Source organism: Notolabrus celidotus, chromosome 4 (assembly GCF_009762535.1).
Source record: "Notolabrus celidotus isolate fNotCel1 chromosome 4, fNotCel1.pri, whole genome shotgun sequence".
Taxonomy (NCBI): domain Eukaryota; kingdom Metazoa; phylum Chordata; class Actinopteri; order Labriformes; family Labridae; genus Notolabrus; species Notolabrus celidotus.
The window spans coordinates 501,354-523,630 of record NC_048275.1 but is presented as its reverse complement, the minus strand read 5'-3'; the positions used below and the strand labels follow the sequence as shown (position 1 = coordinate 523,630).

At 41.9% G+C, this 22,277-nt stretch overlaps 1 protein-coding gene across 2 annotated transcripts; it reads left to right on the top strand.

The window, feature by feature from the left end:
* Nucleotides 1-1,360: 1,360 nt before the first annotated feature.
* Nucleotides 1,361-18,372, top strand: LOC117811587 (transmembrane protein 87A-like). Of its 2 annotated transcripts, none has more exons than XM_034681949.1 (19): nucleotides 1,361-1,611; nucleotides 4,038-4,098; nucleotides 4,183-4,274; nucleotides 4,355-4,489; nucleotides 4,578-4,631; nucleotides 4,933-5,101; nucleotides 5,854-5,915; nucleotides 6,717-6,900; nucleotides 6,997-7,096; nucleotides 8,171-8,264; nucleotides 9,830-9,901; nucleotides 10,810-10,918; nucleotides 11,001-11,059; nucleotides 11,149-11,252; nucleotides 13,953-14,026; nucleotides 14,924-14,994; nucleotides 15,131-15,183; nucleotides 15,282-15,312; nucleotides 16,616-18,372. In XM_034681949.1, exons 1-19 carry the CDS (start codon nucleotides 1,462-1,464, stop codon nucleotides 16,655-16,657), a joined length of 1,716 nt encoding a protein of 571 aa, XP_034537840.1. In that variant the 5' UTR covers nucleotides 1,361-1,461; the 3' UTR covers nucleotides 16,658-18,372. The 2 variants fall into 2 exon arrangements, with proteins under 2 accessions (XP_034537840.1, XP_034537839.1); XM_034681948.1 differs by lacking the exon at nucleotides 9,830-9,901 and adding an exon at nucleotides 9,402-9,473.
* Nucleotides 18,373-22,277: the final 3,905 nt, after the last annotated feature.

The window sequence follows — 22,277 nt, the reverse complement described above, 5'->3', positions numbered from 1 at the left end:
CTAACCCTCCCTAACCCTAACCCTAACCCTAATCCTAACCCTAACCCTAATCCTAACCCTAATCCTAACCCTAACCCTAACCCTAACCCTTCCTAACCCTAACCCTAACCCTTCCTAACCCTAACCCTAACCCTAATCATAACCCTAACCCTAACCCTAACCCTAACTCTAACCCTCCCTAACCCTAACCCTAACCCTAATCCTAATCATAACCCTAACCCTAACCCTAATCCTAACCCTAACCCTAACCCTAACCCTAACCCTAACCCTAACCCTAACCCTAATCATAACCCTAACCCTAACCCTAATCATAACCCTAACCCTAATCCTAACCCTAATCCTAACCCTAATCCTAACCCTAACCCTCCCTAACCCTAACCCTAACCCTAACCCTCCCTAACCCTAACCCTAACCCTAATCATAACCCTAACCCTAATCCTAACCCTAACCCTAATCCTAACCCTAACCCTAACCCTAACCCTCCCTAACCCTAACCCTAACCCTAACCCTCCCTAACCCTAACCCTAATCCTAATCATAACCCTAACCCTAATCCTAACCCTAACCCTAACCCTAATCATAACCCTAACCCTAATCCTAACCCTAATCCTAATCATAACCCTAACCCTAATCATAACCCTAACCCTAATCATAACCCTAACCCTAATCCTAACCCTAACCCTAACCCTAACCCTAACCCTAATCATAACCCTAACCCTAATCCTAACCCTAACCCTAATCCTAACCCTAACCCTAACCCTAACCCTAACCCTAATCATTACCCTAACCCTAAACCCTAATCATAACCCTAACCCTAATCCTAATCCTAACCCTAACCCTAATCCTAACCCTAACCCTAACCCTAACCCTAACCCTAATCATTACCCTAACCCTAACCCTAATCATAACCCTAACCCTAATCCTAACCCTAATCATAACCCTAACCCTAATCATTACCCTAACCCTAAACCCTAACCCTAACCCTAATCATAACCCTAACCCTAATCATAACCCTAACCCTAACCCTAACCCTAATCATTACCCTATCCCTAACCCTAATCTTAACCCTAACCCTGTACATAATAACAGACCAAATAAAAAAAAATATATATATAAGACCCCCCCAACCCCAGCCTGACCCTAAAACCCACCCTACAATCAATATGCAAGGTTAAGAACATGATATATACAATAATAATATTAATATTAATATTAATAATAATAATAATAATAATAATAATAATAATAAAGAAGTTGCTGAACATTAATTATTATTTGTAAACTTTATAAATAAACCAACATCTCCTTCATAAATGTTCATTTAATTTGACTATTTAAAATAGAGACGGCAAACCGCGCCGCACCGCTCCCGGTCTCCTCTACTGGCAGCGTCGCGGCGACGCCTACAGGGGAGCGTTGACGCGGCGCCCCCTACAGCGGAGCGTTGACGCCTACAACGAACATGGCTGCGGCAGTCAGGATGGGGACGTGGAGCTGTCCGACCACAGGAGTTTTCTATCCATGGGGGATCCTGGTTGTGGTCTTACTCAGCACCGTGGAAGCAGTCGTTGCTGCTCCAGAGCCCGGGCTTTGGAAGCTCCCTCTTGTTAATGTGAGTAACGCGCAGGAAACGCTTAACGCACCGGCGAACTGCCGCACCGGCTAGCTAGCATCAGCCACATTAGCCTTGTTTCCCCCGGAGTGTGGTGACAGTCCTGTTACCTGCTTTAAGCTTCAAGTTAACCATTCATCACTCTATGTGATATATACATGCAGATACACTGTGTGAAGGGGGGAGACTGTGCTGTTAGCTTTGTAGCAGTTAGCCTCTGAGGAATAGGTTAGCCGCTTGCTAACTAACTAGCTTGTCAAACAGCTGGCTTAAGACTCTCTGCTAATTAGCCTCCGAGACAGATCCTTCCTCTTAAGACCCTCTCCTTAGACCCTCTCCTTAGACCTTCTCCTTAGACCTTCTCCTTAGACCTCTCCTTAGACCTTCTCCTTAGACCTCTCCTTAGACCTTCTCCTTAGACCTCTCCTTAGACCTTCTCCTTAGACCCTCTCCTTAGACCTTCTCCTTAGACCCTCTCCTTAGACCTTCTCCTTAGACCTTCTCCTTAGACCTCTCTTTAGACCTTCTCCTTAGACCCTCTCCTTAGACCTTCTCCTGATTGAACCCTGAGTCTCCTGGTTTCAGTTGGACCTCAGGTTTCCTCCCTGTGTCATGTTATTCTGTATTAACAGTGTGTAAACATCATGTTGTTGTAGAAACAGAGACACACCTACAGTGTGTTGTTGTTCAGTTTTAACTCTTGAACTGCAGGATTACTGGAGAAACAGCAGATAACCTAAAGATAGATAAAGTTGTCACACACTACTTGCATGTAATTCCAATAAACAACATATAATCTAGTAATAAAAGAACCAGTATTCTATAATTAGTCATGCATTAATCTCAAAGAGGGAATAATCTCCTTAAATGTTAAATTAGGTCAGAAAAAAACATATAAATAATAATAAAAATGTAATCAGTGCATCATAAAACCTTCCTGGTGTAAAATAGCTTCAGGAATAGATCATAAATAGAATTCTGACTGCTTGAAAACCAACAGATTTAAAGAGTTATATTTGCTGCAGTGTAGAAATGTTGAAGAATCATAATAAAAATATAATTTTCTGGTATAAAACAATGAAAATATTCTTTCCAAATGAGGGTCTTTTTAAGGCGTCAGTTTGTTTTGGGGGACGCTCTTTTTTCCATGTGAGCTCAGAGTTTAAATTGTGACTTTTCTCAAATCTTTTTATTCAGATTTTAGAAAAATAATAAATAGTGTACATTATAATCACATTAGCAGTATAAGTAGGTTTAATGGCCAAACAGCTGCAGACACATTTAAGTTAGGAGATTCAGACATAAATGCACTCACACATAAAATAATATATAAATAAATAAAATAAAATACAAAAAAATAATTAAAATAATACATAAAAATAATAAAAAAATACATCGATAGATAACATTCAATAAGAAATACATAAAGAAAGTTAAATAGAATAAACACATACATTCATAAATAAAGAATAATTCATAGATAAAATAAAATATAAATAATACATTCATAAATAATAAAATAAATACATATATAAATAAAATAAATAAAAGTAATACATAAATTAAAAAAATAAAATGAAATAATAGATACATAAATAAAATGGAATAAATTAAATGTATAAATAAGAATAAATAAAAACCCACCCAGAACAGACTGAGACCAAACTGTGATTTTTCTTAAAAAGAGGGAAAAAAAATAATCAATCCTAAAAAGATATAGAGTCCCTCATGCATACATCCAGTATGACTGATACAGCTGTTCAAGCCTTTGTAATTTAAATGAAATAATAATGTCAATATTAAGAAAGGTCAGATTTCTCTACTTTATGGGATTTATTTCTTCAAAGTTACTCCACTGTATAATTTAAGAACAGTCAGATTGACTCCTGGAGAAGGTGACGTGTGGAGACGTGGCTTCAGACTTCATTGAAGGAGGATTACAAATCCTTGATCAATAATTCAAGCACTGAGAAGCTTCAAATTCCCTCCTCTGCTGTCTGCCTCTGGATCTGGTTTCAGTGTTAAGTGAGAGCCAGAGTCAGAGAGAGACACTCACACCTGAAGAGGATGATATCAAAGTTTCTGATTGAAAGGTTTGATCTGCAGACTGAAGCTAAAGGGTGTGAAGACGGAGGGTTCAGGAGGTCTCACACTAGGACAGTATGACGAGCAGGGAACCAGCTCACTCAGGTGGTTTCTCACTAAAGTGCACTTTAGATTGAGGTGAACAGTGTAGTCTTGTCCGGTCTGTTTCCTCTCCAGTGGGACAGAAAGTGTTGATCAGGTTTGAGTCCAGAGGGATGCTAACGTCAGAGCCAGGATCCTGGTTTCTTGATAAATCACATCACTAGACTGATGATGTCTTGATTGATCAGAGAAAGTATCCTACATCACACCCTCTCACACCCTGTTTCTCTGTCCCTCAGACCTCCAGGCCGCTGCTGCTGAGGAAATCGATGTATACAGACACTGACATTCAGTTCAAAGGTAAGAAGGCATGAAGATGAATCATGAAGGACGCCTCCTCTGTCCGTCTGTCTGCTCATCATGTTCCCTGTCTCTGTCTCTCAGTGGTGTCGTTCGGCTGTCCTGAGAATGTGACCTTCACTGTTCACTGGATGTTAAAATATTACCCCTGCCACAACGAGTTCAACAACATAGAGGTGAGCTCAGACGCTTTGGAGTCACGTCGATCATCAGGGGGTGGATCTTTTAAGAGTGCTGAATTGTTACTGAATTGCAGGAAATGTACGAGAGGACACCTTTAAGTCGGGGGGAGAGCCTGGACCCGAATCCCCTCGGACAAGGAGAGTACATCGAACACAAACACAGTCCCATAACATGCAACAACGGCCTGCGCTCGTTCCCAATGTTCAAAGTGAGTTTGTGATATCCTCAAAGTGTCCTCACAGTGAGAGAAATCATCTTTACTGACGCAAACATTTAATCACTTTGTTTGTTTTCAGAAAGCAAAGGCAGAACCACGCGCAGTCAGTCCTCCTGTGGAGGGAGATGTTCCGGTGAGGGAATATGAAGACTCATAAATCCACCACATGTTATAACCAGGCCTGAGGATATATATCATCAATACCATTCAAAATAATCACAGTAAGATATAATCCTGAGAGAATGTCTGACTGTGATTATTTTGAATGATATTGGAATTCTGACAGGACATGCTGCTGACCCTGTTGTCCATACCTCTGCACTACCAGCACACAGGGTGGCCCACGTTTTGATTTCACTGTCCCTGGAGATCTGTGTCTTTAAGTTCTGTTCATGCATGTTTCAATGATCTGCATTATTTGTGTTCTTCCTCAGGATGAAAATGACAGAAAGTGGATCACTGAGGAGTACGCCGACAGCTCAGTGAAGAACAGCAGTTTAAATATCAAAGACAACGTCATCGCGACGACATGGAAGGACGGGCCTTACCTGCTGGTGGTTAAAATCGTGTCCAGTAAACCGGACGCCAACTGGAACCTGACAGGTGAGAGGGTTTCTGACTGATTCTGGACTGCACTCAAAACAGACATGGTCATATGTGTTCAGCCTCACAAATTACACCAGATCCGTGTCCGGTCCGTCTCTGATCCGTCTCAGCTCCAGATCTGATATCTATTCTAGTCAATGTGTTAACTTCCACTGGATCCGCTCCGTTGTGTTCCGGCTGTGTATCTGATCCGGCAGGTCGGAGTCCTCCGGATCAGATACACAAGACTTCTATTTGTGCCGGATGCCGGAGCACGACGCATCAATCTCAACAGAGCAGATGGAGCGGGACAGGAAGTCAGGTTTCACCAAAACAAAATGAAAACATCCGGTTAATTTTCAGAATCAAACACTCTGTGTTATCACCAGATCGTATTTCACTTAACTACAACAACAAACCAAAGTCATGATGAGCGGAGCCAGGCCTGGAGTCAACAGGTCAGAGGTTTTCAGAGGACCAGAAAGACAACATGGATGAGGAGGAGAGGAGGAGGAAACCTCGGTCACATGACTCCAGCTGTCCGGAGGTCCAGCTCTGTGCTGCGGTCTGAAAACACAACCGGTGGGTGTTGAAGGACGAGAGAGCATGGAGCTGGACCGCAGCGGATCAGAGTCAGACCAGACATGGATCCGGTGGAAGTCCTGTGTAAGACAGGAGACATCCTTAAAGCATCCTAACTGCTGTCCCTGACCCGGTGTGCTGCTTTACAAGTCTGTTTTTCCTTCATGTGTCTTTTGTCCTTCTTCCAGTTAACGTGGTGATGAAGGGCAGCCATGGATACATCTCTATCACAGAATGGCCTCTCATGATTGTAAGTTGATGACTTAAAGAAGTGTTATTATTATTATTAAGGGATTGATTTACAAACATGTTAAGTTAAAATGTTGGATGTAGGGATGTAATCGATTAATTGATTGTGAAGAACTTACTCGAAACACACAAACATCCTGTGGTCTCATATTACACTCAGCTATCAGGACATTTCCCCTCCTTTGGATTCAAAGCCAACAGACTGCTGGGAATGCTAGTCAGTATGTTTGCAGAGCAGCATCCTCAGAGCCGTCTGAGCCTTTCTGCCCATGGACTGATTCTGACCCGGTTGCGCTCCCGGCTGACACCTGACGGCGTACACATGTTTATTTTACTCAATAAGAACATGTAGACAGAGAACTGGACTCTGAGAGTCTGAAACATGTTTCTGTTCAGTTCTCTTGTTGCAGTAAAACCACAGACCTTTTAAAAAGCTGTACATCATGTAAAGCTACTGCAGAGCTATCAGAGGGACAATACAAAGCCTGAAAATGACCATAACACTCCGTCTTTGATAATCAGGTCTTTTGATTGTTGATGATATCGGATGTTTTATTCCACTGTGGAAGTGTAGAAGTATACAGTCTGTGGATCCCAGTGTTTTAAAGTTAGAGAAAACACAAAATATCTGTCTCTGCAGAAACGATCCTCTTTCCCATGAAACAAACTGAAGAGCACAGACTGATGGATTCATAAATACCTCCTCATGCCCCTGATAACACCTCCTCCTCCTCCTCCTCCTCCTCCTCCTCCTCCTCCTCCTCCTCCTCCTCCTCCTCCTCCTCCTCCTCCCTGTCTGTAGTTCTACATGGTGATGTGCATCGTGTACATCCTCTACGCCCTGCTGTGGTTCCTGTGGGCCGCCTGCTACTGGAAGGACCTGCTGCGGATCCAGTTCTGGATCGCGGGGGTCATTTTCCTGGGGATGGTGGAGAAGGCCGTCTTCTGTGCCGAGTATGAAAACACCAACTCTGTGGGCGCTGCTTGTGAGTGTTTAACCGTCACCGTGACGACAGATTTTCACGTGATACAGTAAAGGATTGGATTTGGACGTGATGTTCTCCTTCCACTCTCCCCTTCAGCGACGGGCTTGTTGATCTTCGCGGAGCTGGTCTCTGCCCTGAAGAGGACTTTGGCTCGATTGCTGGTCATCATCGTCAGCCTTGGTTATGGCATCGTTAAGTATGTCAGCCTATGAGTCTCCTTTTCTATCATTTAAAAGGCAAGGCAAGGCAAGGCAAGGCAAGGCAAGGCAAGGCAAGGCAAGGCAAGGCAAGGCAAGGCAAGGCAAGGCAAGGCAAGGCAAGGCAAGGCAAGGCAAGGCAAGGCAAGGCAAGGCAGCTTTATTTGTATAGTGCATTTCATACACGAGGGCAACTCAATGTGCTTTACATTAAAACATTAAAAGCATTGGAAACATTCAGACAGTCATAAAAGAACATTATTAAAATGACAAATAAGATAAAACAGAAAAGAAAAATTAGTAATATATATAACATTAAAATGTTAATTTAAAGTGAGTTAAAATAATCTAAGATAGGAAGGCAGTGGGAAATAAAAAGGTCTTAGTCTTTGATTTAAAGAGGTGAGAGTTGGAGCAGACCTGCAGCTTTCAGGGAGTGTGTTCCAGATATGTGGAGCAGAATGACTAAACGCTGCTTCACCATGTTTCCTTCTGACTCTAGGGACTGAAAGCAGACCAGTACCTGATGACCCTAGAGGTCCTGATGGTTCATACAGTAGCAGCAGATCAGCCTAAACCATTCAGGTCTTTATAAACCATCAGCAGGATTTTAAAGTCTATTCTCTGACAGACAGGAAGCCAGTGTAGAGATCTAAGATCTGGACTGATGTGGTCTACTTTGTTGGTCCTTGTTAGGACTCGAGCAGCAGCATTCTGTATGAGCTGCAGTCCTCTGATGGACTTTAGGGAGTCCTGTAAAGACCCCGTTACAGTAGTCTAGTCTGCTAAAGATAAATGCATGGAGGAGTTTTTCTGCATCCTGCTGAGACATGAGTCCTTTAACCCTTGATATATTCTGAAGGTGATAGTAGGCGGACTTTGTAATGGTCTTAATGTGGCTGCTGAAATGAAGGTCTGAGTCTAAGACTACACCAAGGTTTCTGGCTTGGTTTGAACATTTCATCTGTGCAGATTGGAGCTGAGCAGTAACCTTTAACCTTTCTTCCTCCAAAAACAATCATTTCAGTTTCTTCAGAATGAATATCTTTAATTTCACTGTGTGTTTCTTTCAGACCTCGTCTGGGGACGGTGATGCACAGAGTCGTGGGGCTCGGCGTCCTCTACTTTTCCTTTGCGAGCATCGAAGGCGTCCTGAGGATAACCGGGGTGAGTCTCTCTTGCTGTCCATGTTTTAAAGTGATTTCAGAGATTAGAAGAGCTCCTTTAACCTCTCCACAGGATCTAAGATATCAATGATACACTTTGACTTAAAGAAACACTAAAAAAAAATCAGCTAATTTAAAAATGCTGCCAATTTACAAAGTAAAACAAAAGTCAGTCTTCTTTATTGTCAGATAAACTGCAGTATGCAGCAGACATACTGAGGGTTTGATATTACACTTCTCTCTCAGACCCTAGCAACAACAACAACTGATACACAAAGGAAGGCTAGAAAAAGATACGCTCAAATTAAAAAGAGTGATCTAATAAAAATAATAAAATACAGTTTAAAACAGTGAAAAAACTTTACTATAGTGCAATTTAAAATCAAAGTGAGTGTGTGTTTCAGTCCTGAGGATGACAGACCTCAGTGTTGATTTGGGGGGGGGGGGCAGTGACTGGGTTAAGTCTGTGAAGGGGGCACTATGGGAAGAGGGGACAAAACAGGGAGAGAGTTCAGCATCCTGACTGCCTGGTGGATCAAACTGTCCCTTATACAGAATATAAAAGAGATCTTCCATGGCCTTGATCAGGACCTGGGATCAGGCTTGTAGCACACACAGGTTCAGGTTGATATTTAAATTGATCCCCTGATCAGTTAGGTCGGGTCTCAGTCTTCAGCACTCTGTGTTTAATGTGCTTGATGTTGAGACTGACTCTGGATCAGATTCTAAAAGTGAAAGGATAAACTGTGATTTTTTTTCTTTGGGGAGATGCCAAACAGAAACATTTCAGCAGCTCACATCACAATAACAAATCAGATAACAGCAGAAAATAGAATCACTTTGTAAAACATGGTTTTAGTTTTGAACATGATTCATATTTTTAGCTGCAGAACTCCATCTTTAGTATCCAGCTCATTCTTCAGACCTGTGATATCTCAGGAGAAACACGGTCATGTGTGAAATTAAGACAAAGGGACTCAAAAATAAAACCCCAGAGTCTCTCAGAGTGTTGACCTGAGAGTTTGGACTCATGAAGACCTGTTCACAGCTGTTCTAACCTGATGTTTGAACCTCTATCTGTGTTGTGAAGTCAAACTGACCCTCTCTGTGACTCTCTTTGTTTTGGGACAAACTGAAGGGTCGAGACAACGGCCCCGGTCTCATTACAGCCATTGTTCTGGCCGTGCTCGACTCTTGTGCCATCTGGTTCATATCCTTCCAGAGATCGACTGAGAGGCATCGATAATCAATAACTTTTACAGCTTCATAGAGTCATAACACTCATTATATGATTTACAGTGTTCTGAATGTTCTCCCCTTTTATGAGTCTGATCATTTCTTCTTTGCACTTTGGTGGATGGTTCTATATTTTACTGCCCTCGCTGCTTTTTGATCTCCCATCCTCTCTGTGATTTCTCCTCCTCCTCCTCCTCCCTCCTTGGATCCTCTGGTTCCTCCTCCTCCCTCCTTGGATCCTCTGGTTCCTCCTCCTCCCTCCTTGGATCCTCTGGTTCCTCCTCCTCCCTCCTTGGATCCTCTGGTTCCTGCTCTGTCCTCCCTTTTTAGGCGAAAGACTCTGACTTGGCCCTGCTGGCCAACATTCCCCTGGCTCTGCTTGACTCCTCTCTATGCTGGTGGATATCCTTTTGTGCACCCACAACCTTTCCCTGTGTGGTTCCCCTCTGCTCCTCACCTGCTTCACATGAGCCCAGTTAACCCGGTGGAGGTTTATCTGCAGCTGTTATTCCTCTCCCAGTTAGAAAGCACAGAAAAGCATCTCCAGTGAACGCTACATGAATCATTGCTCCTCCTCTTAAAGTCATGAGAGCTCTGTTAGCATCAGGTCCATGGTTAAACTGATCTAAACACCCTCCTGCTCCTTCCCTCTTCAATCACTCATGTTTTGCTTTGTTGCTTTTATTTGGTGGTGTTGATCTGCTTTTGCAAAAGCATTTGATTTGCATTTCATCTCACTCATAATTACATGTGATGCTCTTTAAGATTCATTCAATCAGAGTTTGGATTTTGCACTCTCTCAGAATCATCTGAAACTGCTCAGAGTCATTAAAGGAATAGTTCCCACTTTGATGCTCTTTCACAGCTGAGAGGAACATTACACCCAGACCCAGCTTTCAATGCACCTGTAGATCTATTCTAAATTCACCTGCCGTTCTCTGGCTACACCTCTGTGTGTGCAGGCTTTATATTCTCACCTAAGAGGGTTTGATATGAGGAGGCAACATGTGGCTGATTACTGGAGAAAAGGAGACACTTAAAGTAATGTTGAATCTAACTTATTCAGCATTTAGCCCCTCCAGTTATTGCTGAAGATTAGACTTCCTCCTCCATGTCAAGTCATGTGAAGACTTAAGCTTCAGTTTCCCTCTGCAGCAGGTTGCAGCCAGTCTCTGTTTCCATCCTCCTCTCTGTCAGATCAGATCAGACCTCAGAGAATGTGCTGCTTCCTCACATTAAGCTCCTGATAGCATCCTGTAGTGAGGGATATCCATCGTCTCTGTGTCATGTTTACCTTGACTGCTGTGAACATCTTTGTCAGCCTGGCACAAACCATCAAGACTCTGAAGCTGAGGAGAAACCCTGTGAAGCTGTCTCTGTACAGACACTTTACCAACACGCTCATATTTGCAGTTATTGGTGAGTTGAACTCCTTCACTGATTCAGACATACGATACCTTACTGCTCAGTGTTTCCCTCAACCTCTTCCTCTCTCCTTCAGCGTCCATCATCTTCATGGGTTGGATAGCAAAAAAGTTCCGCCTAGCAGACTGCCAGTCTGTGAGTATGGTTTCCATCCTCCTCTTCAGTGTGTTTATGATTCATGATGGATCTGTTGATGAGTGATTGGACCCCTTCTGTCTGATCAGGACTGGATCGAGCTGTGGGTGGAGGACGCTTTCTGGAGGTTCTTGTTCTCTGTCATTCTGTTTGTCATCATGTTCCTGTGGAGACCGTCTGCCAATAACCAGAGGTAACCAGAACACAGGTCGTCCTACCTGCAATGCTGAACGTGTCTGATTGGTAGATTAACCTCAGTGTTTTTATTCCTCCCTCCATCCACAATAACATCACACACATCTGTGATTCTCTTGATTTCTCTTTCTTTCATTAGTTTTTATTTGTTCATTCTTTTTTGTATGTGTGTGTACTTTTCAAAAGAAGAAGCTGTGATTCTCTTGATTTAGCAGCTTGTAACAGTAGTCTTCTCTCAGCCCACCGTGAATGCGTCTCTCCTCCCGGTGTTCCGGTTTTAAAAGTGACCCTGTAAACTGGAGACCTTCAGCTGAACGTGTCAGTGTTTGTGGAGTTTACACAGCTGTTGAAACACAGAGGGAGTTCCTGGGAATGCAAACTAGTTTAGTTTTTATTAAGATTTCAAAATATCCTCATCAGATATTTAATGATGGTCTAAAGACGTTTATGAGGGATGCATCCGGCTGAGAGTCTCCAGTTAACAGGGTCGCTGTTTAAACCAAAACACCGTCCGATCTCTGCGATCACGGCTTTTTGAGTTCAAAAGGATTTTAAAGGCGTGTTGAAACGTCTTTGCTACTCGCGCTTATCTCCTCTCACGTGTTGATTCAGTGAATCCATCTGTGATGAAATATAGCACCATCTAAAACAGACCAGCTGAGTCTCTTCATGCTAACAGGCTAACTGTTGTGTTGATTCATTCTTTGCTTTTTCCATGTTTATAACCGCAGGAGCAGGTTTTTCTGCTTTTGGAGCAAAATTTCAAATTTGAGGAAAGTTAATTTTTTCGACAGGCTCTGGATCAACTTTTTTGTCAAATTTTTTTTGTCAAATTTTTTTTGTCAAATTTTTTTTGTCAAATCTTTTTCTCTCAAAACTTTTTTTTTCAAAAATGTTTTTTCAAAAAAAAAATTTGTCAATTTTTTTTTTTTTGTCAATTTTTTGTGAACGTTTATGAGGGATGCATCCGGCTGAGAGGCTCCAGTTAACAGGGTCGCTGTTTAAACCAAAACACCGGCCGATCTCTGCGATCACGGCTTTTTGAGTTCAAAAGGATTTTAAAGGCGTGTTGAAACGTCTTTGCTACTCGCGCTTATCTCCTCTCACGTGTTGATTCAGTGAATCCATCTGTGATGAAATATAGCACCATCTAAAACAGACCAGCTGAGTCTCTTCATGCTAACAGGCTAACTGTTGTGTTGATTCATTCTTTGCTTTTTACATGCTTATAACCGCAGGAGCAGGTTTTTCTGCTTTTGGAGCAAAATTTCAAATTTGAGGAAAATTAATTCTTTCAACAGGCTCTGGATCAAATTTTTAGTCAATTTTTTTTTGTCAAAATTTTTTTGTCAAAATTTTTTTGTCAAAATTTTTTTGTCAAAATTTTTTTGTCAAAATTTTTTTGTCAAAATTTTTTTGTCAAAATTTTTTTGTCAAAATTTTTTTGTCAAAATTTTTTTGTCAAAATTTTTTTGTCAAAATTTTTTTGTCAAAATTTTTTTGTCAAATCTTTTTCTGTCAAAACTTTTTTTTTCAAAAATGTTTTTTCAGAAGAAAATGTTTTTTCAAAAAAAAAATTTTGTCAATTTTATTTTGGGTCAATTTTTTGTCAACGTTTATGAGGGATGCATCCGGCTGAGAGTCTCCAGTTAACATGGTCGCCGTTTAAACCAAAACACCGGGCGATCTCTGCGATCACGGCTTTTTGAGTTCAAAAGGATTTTAAAGCCGTGTTGAAACGTCTTTGCTACTCGCGCTTATCTCCTCTCACGTGTTGATTCAGTGAATCCATCTGTGATGAAATATAGCACCATCTAAAACAGACCAGCTGAGTCTCTTCATGCTAACAGGCTAACTGTTGTGTTGCTCAGAATGATACCTGCCTGTCCGTCTGCTTCTATGGTGTCATCTGTGATGAATGGGAAAGAAAGAAAGGAAGAAGGAAGGAAAGAAAGAAAGGAAAAATTAATGAAAGAAAGAGAAGGAAGACATACAAGAGAGAAAGAAAGAAAGAAGGAAAGAAAGAAAGAAGGAAAGGAAAAATGAATGAAAGAAAGAGAGAAGGGAGGAATAAAAGGAACAAGGAATAAAAGAAAGAAAGGAAAGAAAGAATGAAAGAAGGAAAGAAGGAAAGAAAAAGAAAGAAAGAAAGGAAAAAGGAATGAAAGAAAGAAGCATTTACTGTTTTTTCCCTCCATACGTCACTGGCCTGATTTACATAATCTACCCGGGACTTCAGCCCGCGGTCCAAATGCAGACAACAATGGGGGACCAGGAACCTTTTAGTTCAGGGTAAATAGTCCTGGGGGCTAAAAGACCCCGTAACTTTTATTCCAAATGACCCTAAAGAACACGTGACACTTCTGAAGAAGACTGCAGGAAGTTTGTAGTTGAAACATGTGGAGGTAAAGAAGAAGAACTCCTCTCTGGTCTAGTTAAAAGAACTTTTGCTCTCAAACACAGGACTGTTAACTTCTTCTATAATCCCTCTCTGGACTTTGTTAGTAATGTGTAGTAATGTGTAGTAGTGTGTAGTAATGTGTAGTAATGTGTAGTAATGTGTAGTAGTGTGTAGTAATGTGTAGTAATGTGTAGTAATGTGTTGTAATGTGTAGTAATGTGTTGTAATGTGTAGTAATGTGTAGTAATGTGTAGTAATGTGTAGTAATGTGTAGTAATGTGTTGTCTCTGTGCTCAGGTATGCGTTCACACCTCTCATCGATGACTCAGACGATGAGGAGATCGAGGAGTTCACCGCCTCTGCAAACATCGGTACGGTAACGACCCTGCAGCGTCACGTCTCTAGAATCCTGCCAGTGTTGTGACGTCTAATCATTGATCTATTCTCCCTTCATTATGTCTCACATGTTTGTTTGTTTGTTTGTTTTGACTCACATGTTTGTTTGTTTGTTTGTTTTGTCTCACATGTTTGTTTGTTTGTTTGTTTTGACTCACATGTTTGTTTGTTTGTTTGTTTTGACTCACATGTTTGTTTGTTTGTTTGTTTTGTCTCACATGTTTGTTTGTTTGTTTTGACTCACATGTTTGTTTGTTTGTTTGTTTTGACTCACATGTTTGTTTGTTTGTTTGTTTTGTCTCACATGTTTGTTTGTTTGTTTTGACTCACATGTTTGTTTGTTTGTTTGTTTTGTCTCACATGTTTGTTTGTTTGTTTGTTTTGTCTCACATGTTTGTTTGTTTGTTTTGACTCACATGTTTGTTTGTTTGTTTGTTTTGACTCACATGTTTGTTTGTTTGTTTTGACTCACATGTTTGTTTGTTTTGTCTCACATGTTTGTTTGTTTGTTTTGTCTCACATGTTTATTTGTTTGTTTTGACTCACATGTTTGTTTGTTTGTTTTGACTCACATGTTTGTTTGTTTGTTTTGACTCACATGTTTGTTTGTTTGTTTTGACTCACATGTTTGTTTGTTTGTTTTGACTCACATGTTTGTTTGTTTGTTTGTTTTGTCTCACATGTTTGTTTGTTTGTTTGTTTGTTTTGACTCACATGTTTGTTTGTTTGTTTTGACTCACATGTTTGTTTGTTTGTTTTGACTCACATGTTTGTTTGTTTGTTTTGACTCACATGTTTGTTTGTTTGTTTTGACTCACATGTTTGTTTGTTTGTTTGTTTTGACTCACATGTTTGTTTGTTTTGACTCACAGCTGATGGCATTAAGTTGAGGTCGACCAAAAGTGAGACGAATGGTTCAGTGAGGCCTCCAGAGCCGAACCCGGTCAGTCCCTCTGCTGCTCACTTTGTTTTCAGTCCTCCTGTGAAGATCATCATTTATAGACTGCTCTGTTTGAGTGTCTCTGTTTTCAGCAGATGGCAGTGTTGACTTTTTAAAAACTCTTCTTCTTCTTCTGCAGGATGATGACTTGAAGTGGGTGGAAGATAACATTCCTAGCTCTCTGACTGATGTGTAAGCATCCTGTTACGCTCTTATTACAAACTCCAGAACGTGATTTAGTTTTCTTCACTTCAGTTTGACTTTAACATCACTCTGGTTTGTTCCTGCAGAGCTCTACCCGTCCTGCTGGACTCAGACGAGGTATGAACTACTTTCATCATCTATTAAAGAGGATTCACACACAAGAGATCACATCCCTGACCCAGAGCAACACAAGCCTCCTTTCATTTCAGAGACTTCTTTTTTTTAAACAGTTTTATTGTTTTTTGTTTTTTCCACAAACAGAAGAGATTAAATTAAATCATTCACCTTACACATTTCAAATAGAACTTTAAGAGTGGATTATAAAAAGACATTTACATTAGAATGAGAAGAAAGAAAAATAAGATAAAATACAAACATTAGATTTTATATTTTTATATAGGTAAATATTTGTAGTACTGTTTGAATTGTATGTATTGATGGATTGAAAACTGCTGTATGGAAATGCTGCCAAAGGAAGATTTGTTGTATCTCTTTTTGCAATGACAATAAAGTGCCTATAATATTCTATCCTAAATAAATAAAATAAAATAAAATAAGATAAAATAAAATAAAGTAAAATAAAATAAAATGAAATAAAAAATAAGATAAAATAAAAATAAAATAGATAAAATCAATAAAATAAAACACTGCCACCGTACATTCCAAACAAGGAAAACCCAGCCACCAGACCGTCATGCATATTGCCATTATAATACTTTTTTTGCATACCAAGTCCAAGCTAATATAATCTCTGATAACAAAAGGCTAAGCTAGCTAATCTCTGTTGATGATAGAGACACAATAAAAGGGAGGAGGATGCTTATTGATTAGCTCTCTGCAGGTTTGGACATTTTAAGTAGTTTTGTCTCCTCATCAAAAGTTAATCAGTTCTTCAGGTAATACCTGAACACAGGAGACCACATGTCGGTGAAGTACCTCTCATGACCCCTCAGAACCACAGGGATCCTTCCATGAGGGAGGACCCTGAACAACTTGGCAGTTTATCTTTAATCCAGTTTATTAAAATCCAGTTTCCAGCCAACAACAGAAATCTGTCCCACAGTTTAAAAAGTGGTCACATTAATGGAACTGATGTAGAGGGGAGGCTGAGATGAACCGGCCTGAGTGACTGTCTTTAATGTCTGAAACCTCTGCTGCCCGTCTGTCAGACAACATGAGCTTATAGCACACAGAGGAAAGTGAGACACAGACACACACAGGGTCAGATTTACACAAGCACACGACACAACCAGGAGAACATGAGACGTACTCTTTGTCTCTCAAACTGAGAGATCCTCAAAGACACATTTAATTCACTCAATCAAACACATTTAAAGATACGTAACAGCAGGAGAGAAGGATCAATATTAAAGTAGAGAGAGGACAACATGTAAACTTTATATCTCCATATCATTTACAGGAAATCATGACGACCAAGTACGAGATGTCGAAGCTGGAGTGAGGCGGACCGTCTCCAGACCTGGGCTGAAACGGACTCTTGACTCGGCCGCAGCCTGCTCCAGGATTTCCAGATGAGTGGTGGTGACGGTGTGCCATTAGAGGTTTCAGTGGACCCTCCTTCATGTCCTGTTGATACTTGGCCGGGTGGAGCAGACCACAGTTTAGGAGGACTACTGCTTATTTCCTCATGTGTTCTTCAGAGCCACAGACTCTGTGAGAGAAGAAGTCTTTTCACTGACCAACTGTTCCCCTGATCCGATCACTTTGAGCCTTTCTTTCCAAAGAGAACGTTCCTTTTTTTATCAAGTGCTGTATTTATTTCTGTCCTGTCCATTTGACTTTCTTTAATCAGAGGATGAAGAACAGAGGGTCTCCTTCATGCATGAACAAACACTCAGAGTGTGTTTGGAGTGTTTGCTTGTAATAAGATTTTATTTATGAAGCGATAAGAAATGAGGAGTTCTCTCTCTCTGAGGTGATTACTCAAAGGATGAATTATCAAAGATATTTTTAGGACCTGAAGAAAGAGGAGAGATAAGATTTCAACACTCCTTAGAACATGTTGTCCGCTGTTGTTCCTCACCAGTATACAGTAGTGAAGTTAACCTGTAGTTTCATCCCGATCCCGTCTTTAAAACCCTGAGACGAGGAAACATTGAAACTCTTTTACTCTGATTAGCACATTCGCTCTTCTGCACTTTGAGGATCAAAGCTGTGCCTCCGAGTGGTTCCTGTTTGAGTCTGAACCTGTTCAGGTCAGTAAGGATTAATAGGTCTGATTCATGTCCCTGATTGAATCCACTCCTCATCCTCAGTATTGTGTGAGTGAATGTGCGTCAGAGCGATGAAGCACAAACACGTGATTTTGTACATTTTAAAGTGAAATGTCAGAAAGTTTGTGGGTGTAAATTTGGGGTTTTTGAATCTACTGTGTGTGTGTGTGTGGGTGGACAGGTTTGGTGTCTTATGAAATAAGGAGCAATATATTGTCCGTCTGTTAATGTAGAGTTAATAAGTCATTATTTATTTGGGGTTTAAGTGTACTTATAAGTTGTGTAAGTGTGTGTTCACCCATGTTTACTCTTTTAGTGTGTTTACAATGTGTGCTTCCATTTTTTTTTACATGCATTGGACCCTAAAACTATCTGGACACATCACTGATTCTTGATTTGATGATAGAGTTGCTGCGTTCTTCTCACAGACACCTTACAGCAGTTTTTAAACGAGTCTTAATGTTTGTTTTCAGTTCTTTAAAGATGGCCGACCTGGTGTTTTCTGTCTGTGTGGTGTCAGAGGAGAGACTCTTCTTCTCTCTGTGTGTCGTCTCCAGTAATGTCATGTGGTTAGCAACAGCACACGCTAATCACCGGGGTATTTATGGTCTCTGTTCCCTCCTTTGGTCGGGGAAACCTGGAGTAACCGTGCTTCTGATGGCACGCTGTCCTGTTATGTAAGCCTGCAGACACCTGCAGTGGACCTCTGTTTATTTGGACAGATGGGTTTTGGCTGATTCCTGTTATTTCATAATTCCACAGGTGGAGGAGAGGAGTCTGGATTATATGACTCCCTCTCTTTGTGTCATGAAGATCTGGGCTTGAACTTTTCATACCAGCAGTGTTCTTCTCTCTGCACTCAGAAAAACATGAACACAGACAAATGTTTGAAATCTGATTTCCGGTATTCATTTGAAAATAAAAGTCCATTTGAATATGTTGACCGCTCTGTTCCATCAGTTCAAATCTGTTTCCTTTTAGAGCGTCCTGCAAATACCAAGTGGAAGAGGTAACAGGAGAACAAAGTGGGGAATGAATGGCTCTTTGTGAAGAACATCATGCAGGATAATGAAATGCAGAGCTGAACAAACACAGAGGGAACCAGCCCAGATTCTGAAGGAACAGGAACCATTAGCAGTTAATAGGCTCGTGACTTGGAGGGCGGAACCAGCATGAAGTCCAGAAACAACACATTGTATTTGTCATGGCTTTACAAGTTCTTTTAAGGAGAACAAACTGATGTTGGAGCTGAATTACAAGATTCAGAGTTATCCTGTTACCCTGTCCTCAAAGCCTTTGGTGTTATATTCAAACTGGACATGTTCCAGAGAGACTAATGTCCTTAAAGTCTGACTCCCAGACTATCTGACCCGTCTAAAGGTGAGGAAACAGACAACAGTCAAAACTGAGCATCCTTTATTTGACACACAGGACAGCAGAGTCTGCATTCATGATGTTAAAGATGTTTGTTCAATGTGTCTATAGTTAGCAGAGCTAGCACCACCAGCCTTCAGTCCTCTGCAGGTCAAAGTTCACAAGCTGAGCCACTTTAATCAGACACGGCCTACATATAACTGGATCTCCATTTTATAGATCACTACTGACAAACTGAGCTGCAGTCTGAGATATCATTTATCATCGGTGCTTGTAGAACAGTTTGATTAAATGAGACCAAATCATTAAAACAGTGAGGATCAGTTCATGGAAGAGGAGGGTCTTACTCTCTGAGAGAGAGGGAGGGAGCGCCCCAGTTCTCCTCTGACACTTTAACATCAGACCGACCTCCAGCCTCAGCTGTTCTCATGTGGAGCCATCAGTCATGTTTTAAAGCTGCAAACATCAAACTGTGTCTTATATTCATATCAGACATGAACGTGTCACTGTTACAGCCTGTGAGAGCAGATTCCAGGGACCTCCTCTCAGCTCCTCTCTGCTCCCCTCAGCTCCTCTCTGCTCCTCTCTGCTCCTCTCTGCTCCCCTCAGCTCCTCTCAGCTCCTCTCTGCTCCTCTCAGCTCCTCTCAGCTCCTCTCTGCTCCTCTCTGCTCCCCTCAGCTCCTCTCTGCTCCTCTCTGCTCCTCTCTGCTCCCCTCAGCTCCTCTCAGCTCCTCTCTGCTCCTCTCAGCTCCTCTCTGCTCCTCTCTGCTCCTCTCAGCTCCTCTCTGCTCCTCTCTGCTCCTCTCTGCTCCCCTCAGCTCCTCTCTGCTCCTCTCTGCTCCTCTCAGCTCCTCTCTGCTCCTCTCTGCTCCCCTCTGCTCCCCTCTGCTCCTCTCTGCTCCTCTCTGCTCCCCTCAGCTCCTCTCTGCTCCTCTCTGCTCCCCTCAGCTCCTCTCTGCTCCCCTCAGCTCCTCTCAGCTCCTCTCTGCTCCTCTCTGCTCCTCTCTGCTCCTCTCTGCTCCTCTCAGCTCCTCTCAGCTCCTCTCAGCTCCTCTCTGCTCCTCTCAGCTCCTCTCTGCTCCTCTCAGCTCCTCTCTGCTCCCCTCAGCTCCTCTCTGCTCCTCTCAGCTCCTCTCTGCTCCTCTCTGCTCCCCTCAGCTCTCACATACTTCTGGATTTCTTCCAAACGTATGAAAGCTGATCCACAGACGACCTCTCCCCTCTCTCCTGGATCATGAAAGGAGAGTAAATTCCTCCAGAATACCTTTCATTCTGGAGGAGCGCAGCAGGAAACACGTGGCTCCTGTCTGATAGAATGGAGATTTATATGTTGAAGAGTTTCTGATGAACTCACGGATGATGCTGGGAGACACGTTTAAAGTTATTTTAGGAGGAGTGCATGGAATATACAAATATGTCAGATTAAACTACAACACAGTCACAACCAGGGCAGCTCACCTGAGACTTCCACAGCTGCATGTTTCTGTATGTGAGACCCTTTCAACCTGGGAGTCAGATCTGATACATGAAGCACAGGAGAGATGCATCAGTGAAGAGAAACAGAGGTTCAGTATAGAGATGTTGATCCTTACTAACACTCAGGACAGAAGACAGAGTGTATGTAAGTTATAGACAGAGAGAGGATGTGTGGACGTTGAGTTCATGTATGTAAGAGATGATCACACCTCATGTGAGTGCACTCTGGACAGGTCGCCATCCCATCACAGAGCAAACATGGAGAGACAGACAACCATTCACACACTCGCACCTACGGGATATTTAGAGTGACAGATTGAGCATGTTTTTTTGACTGTGGGAGGAACACATGGAGAACCCACACATGGAGAACATGCAGCTCCACACAGAAACTTACCTGCCTGTCCAGGGATTCAAACCAGGAACCTTCTCAGTGTGAGGCAACAGGTCTACCCACTGCACCACCGTGCAGTCATGTTCAAACTCAGTCAAATTAAAAATCTTACTAAACAATTAAACCCTTAAAGAAGATAAAAGCTGCTGGACTAGCGGACTAAGCGCTCCAAATATACAGAAGCTATAGTCCTTGTTGTTGAGGTCGCGGGTTCGACTCCCGGCCTTTACCCTTAGCTGCATGTCTTCCCTCTCTCTTTATTCTTCACATGTTCTGTCTCTCCTCAGCTGTCCCATCAAATAAAAGTAACTTAAAGAAATATAAAGCGTCCTTAAAGTAACATGAAGGTGGTTGTACCTCTTTGTATATCTGTGGTCCTGTTGCTTCGTCCTCCATGTGCCACCATGTTCCTCAGACTCTGATGTAACACCAGAGTAAACCAGACTCTTTGCCTGGAGGCCCCCTCTCTATATGTCTTTGGTTATGCAGCTCAGAGCTCTCTGTCTGCATCTGGAAACATCCTCCCACCTCTGAATGGATGAGCATCAGACAGCCTGAGACAAAGCTGCAGCGACAGAGCTCATGGGATTATCACTGAAGGAGATTACTCCATTGATGCATGTTGTAGTATCTGTATGGAGCATACTGTCAGTGTGTGTGTGTGTGTGTTTGATTCTCATGCAGCTCCTCTGGAACCTTCACTACAGTGTGAACCTCTGGATGGAAATCAAGAGAGCGTACTTAATCTGAGGAGGAGACACACTGACATGTTTCTGATGGAGACAAAGACTAATAACAGAAACCCTTCTCTGACCGGTGCTGTCTTTGGATCCAGTCCCGAGCATCATCACACACTCTTCCTCTCTAACCGTTTATCCATCACGCTCTCTTTCATCCACGATGTCTCAGATTGAGTTTCACTCCTTTAAATGAAAAACACAAAGCCCTGCTCGATGACATTAGAGAGTATGCAGCTCAGCATCAAGTAAAGCAGCTCTAACAAACACAGGAATGATGGACTCACTTTATTTCAGATATGTACAGACAATAAGATTCCAGATAAACTGTGTAGTGCATCGGCAAGCTCGCCAAATCCTCTGTGATGAAGAATATAATGAAAGTATTTCTGGGTAACATACAGAGTAACAGAGAGTTTACTCTTTAAAAAACTCCCTTAGTATAAAGAAGAGGCAAGCTAGTACAAAACAACAAATATACAGTATATGGAGGGTTAAAGAGGCGTACAGCATGTGACAGTGACAACAACAACATGTCCAATAAGTTAGATCCACAGGAGCACTAAGGTCTGAAGAGGATCATCATACAGGGAGGGCAGAGCTTCAGACCACTGAGCTCCACAGACCGGGTCTACCAGGGACTGAATCATACAAAGAGACCACCACAAACCTCTGAGTCTGAACATACATCATGTGTTTGATGATTTCAATCAGACGCAGGCGCTCAGACATCCATCAACACTCACTGAGACTTATTAAAGAAGGGTCCGTCCACAGCAGGAGCAGAAATTGAACATTTAGTGATTCTGTATTTCAGCCCTGTGTGAAAGGTGAATGAGTTTCTCTGTCTTCTTCCTCTCTGTGTC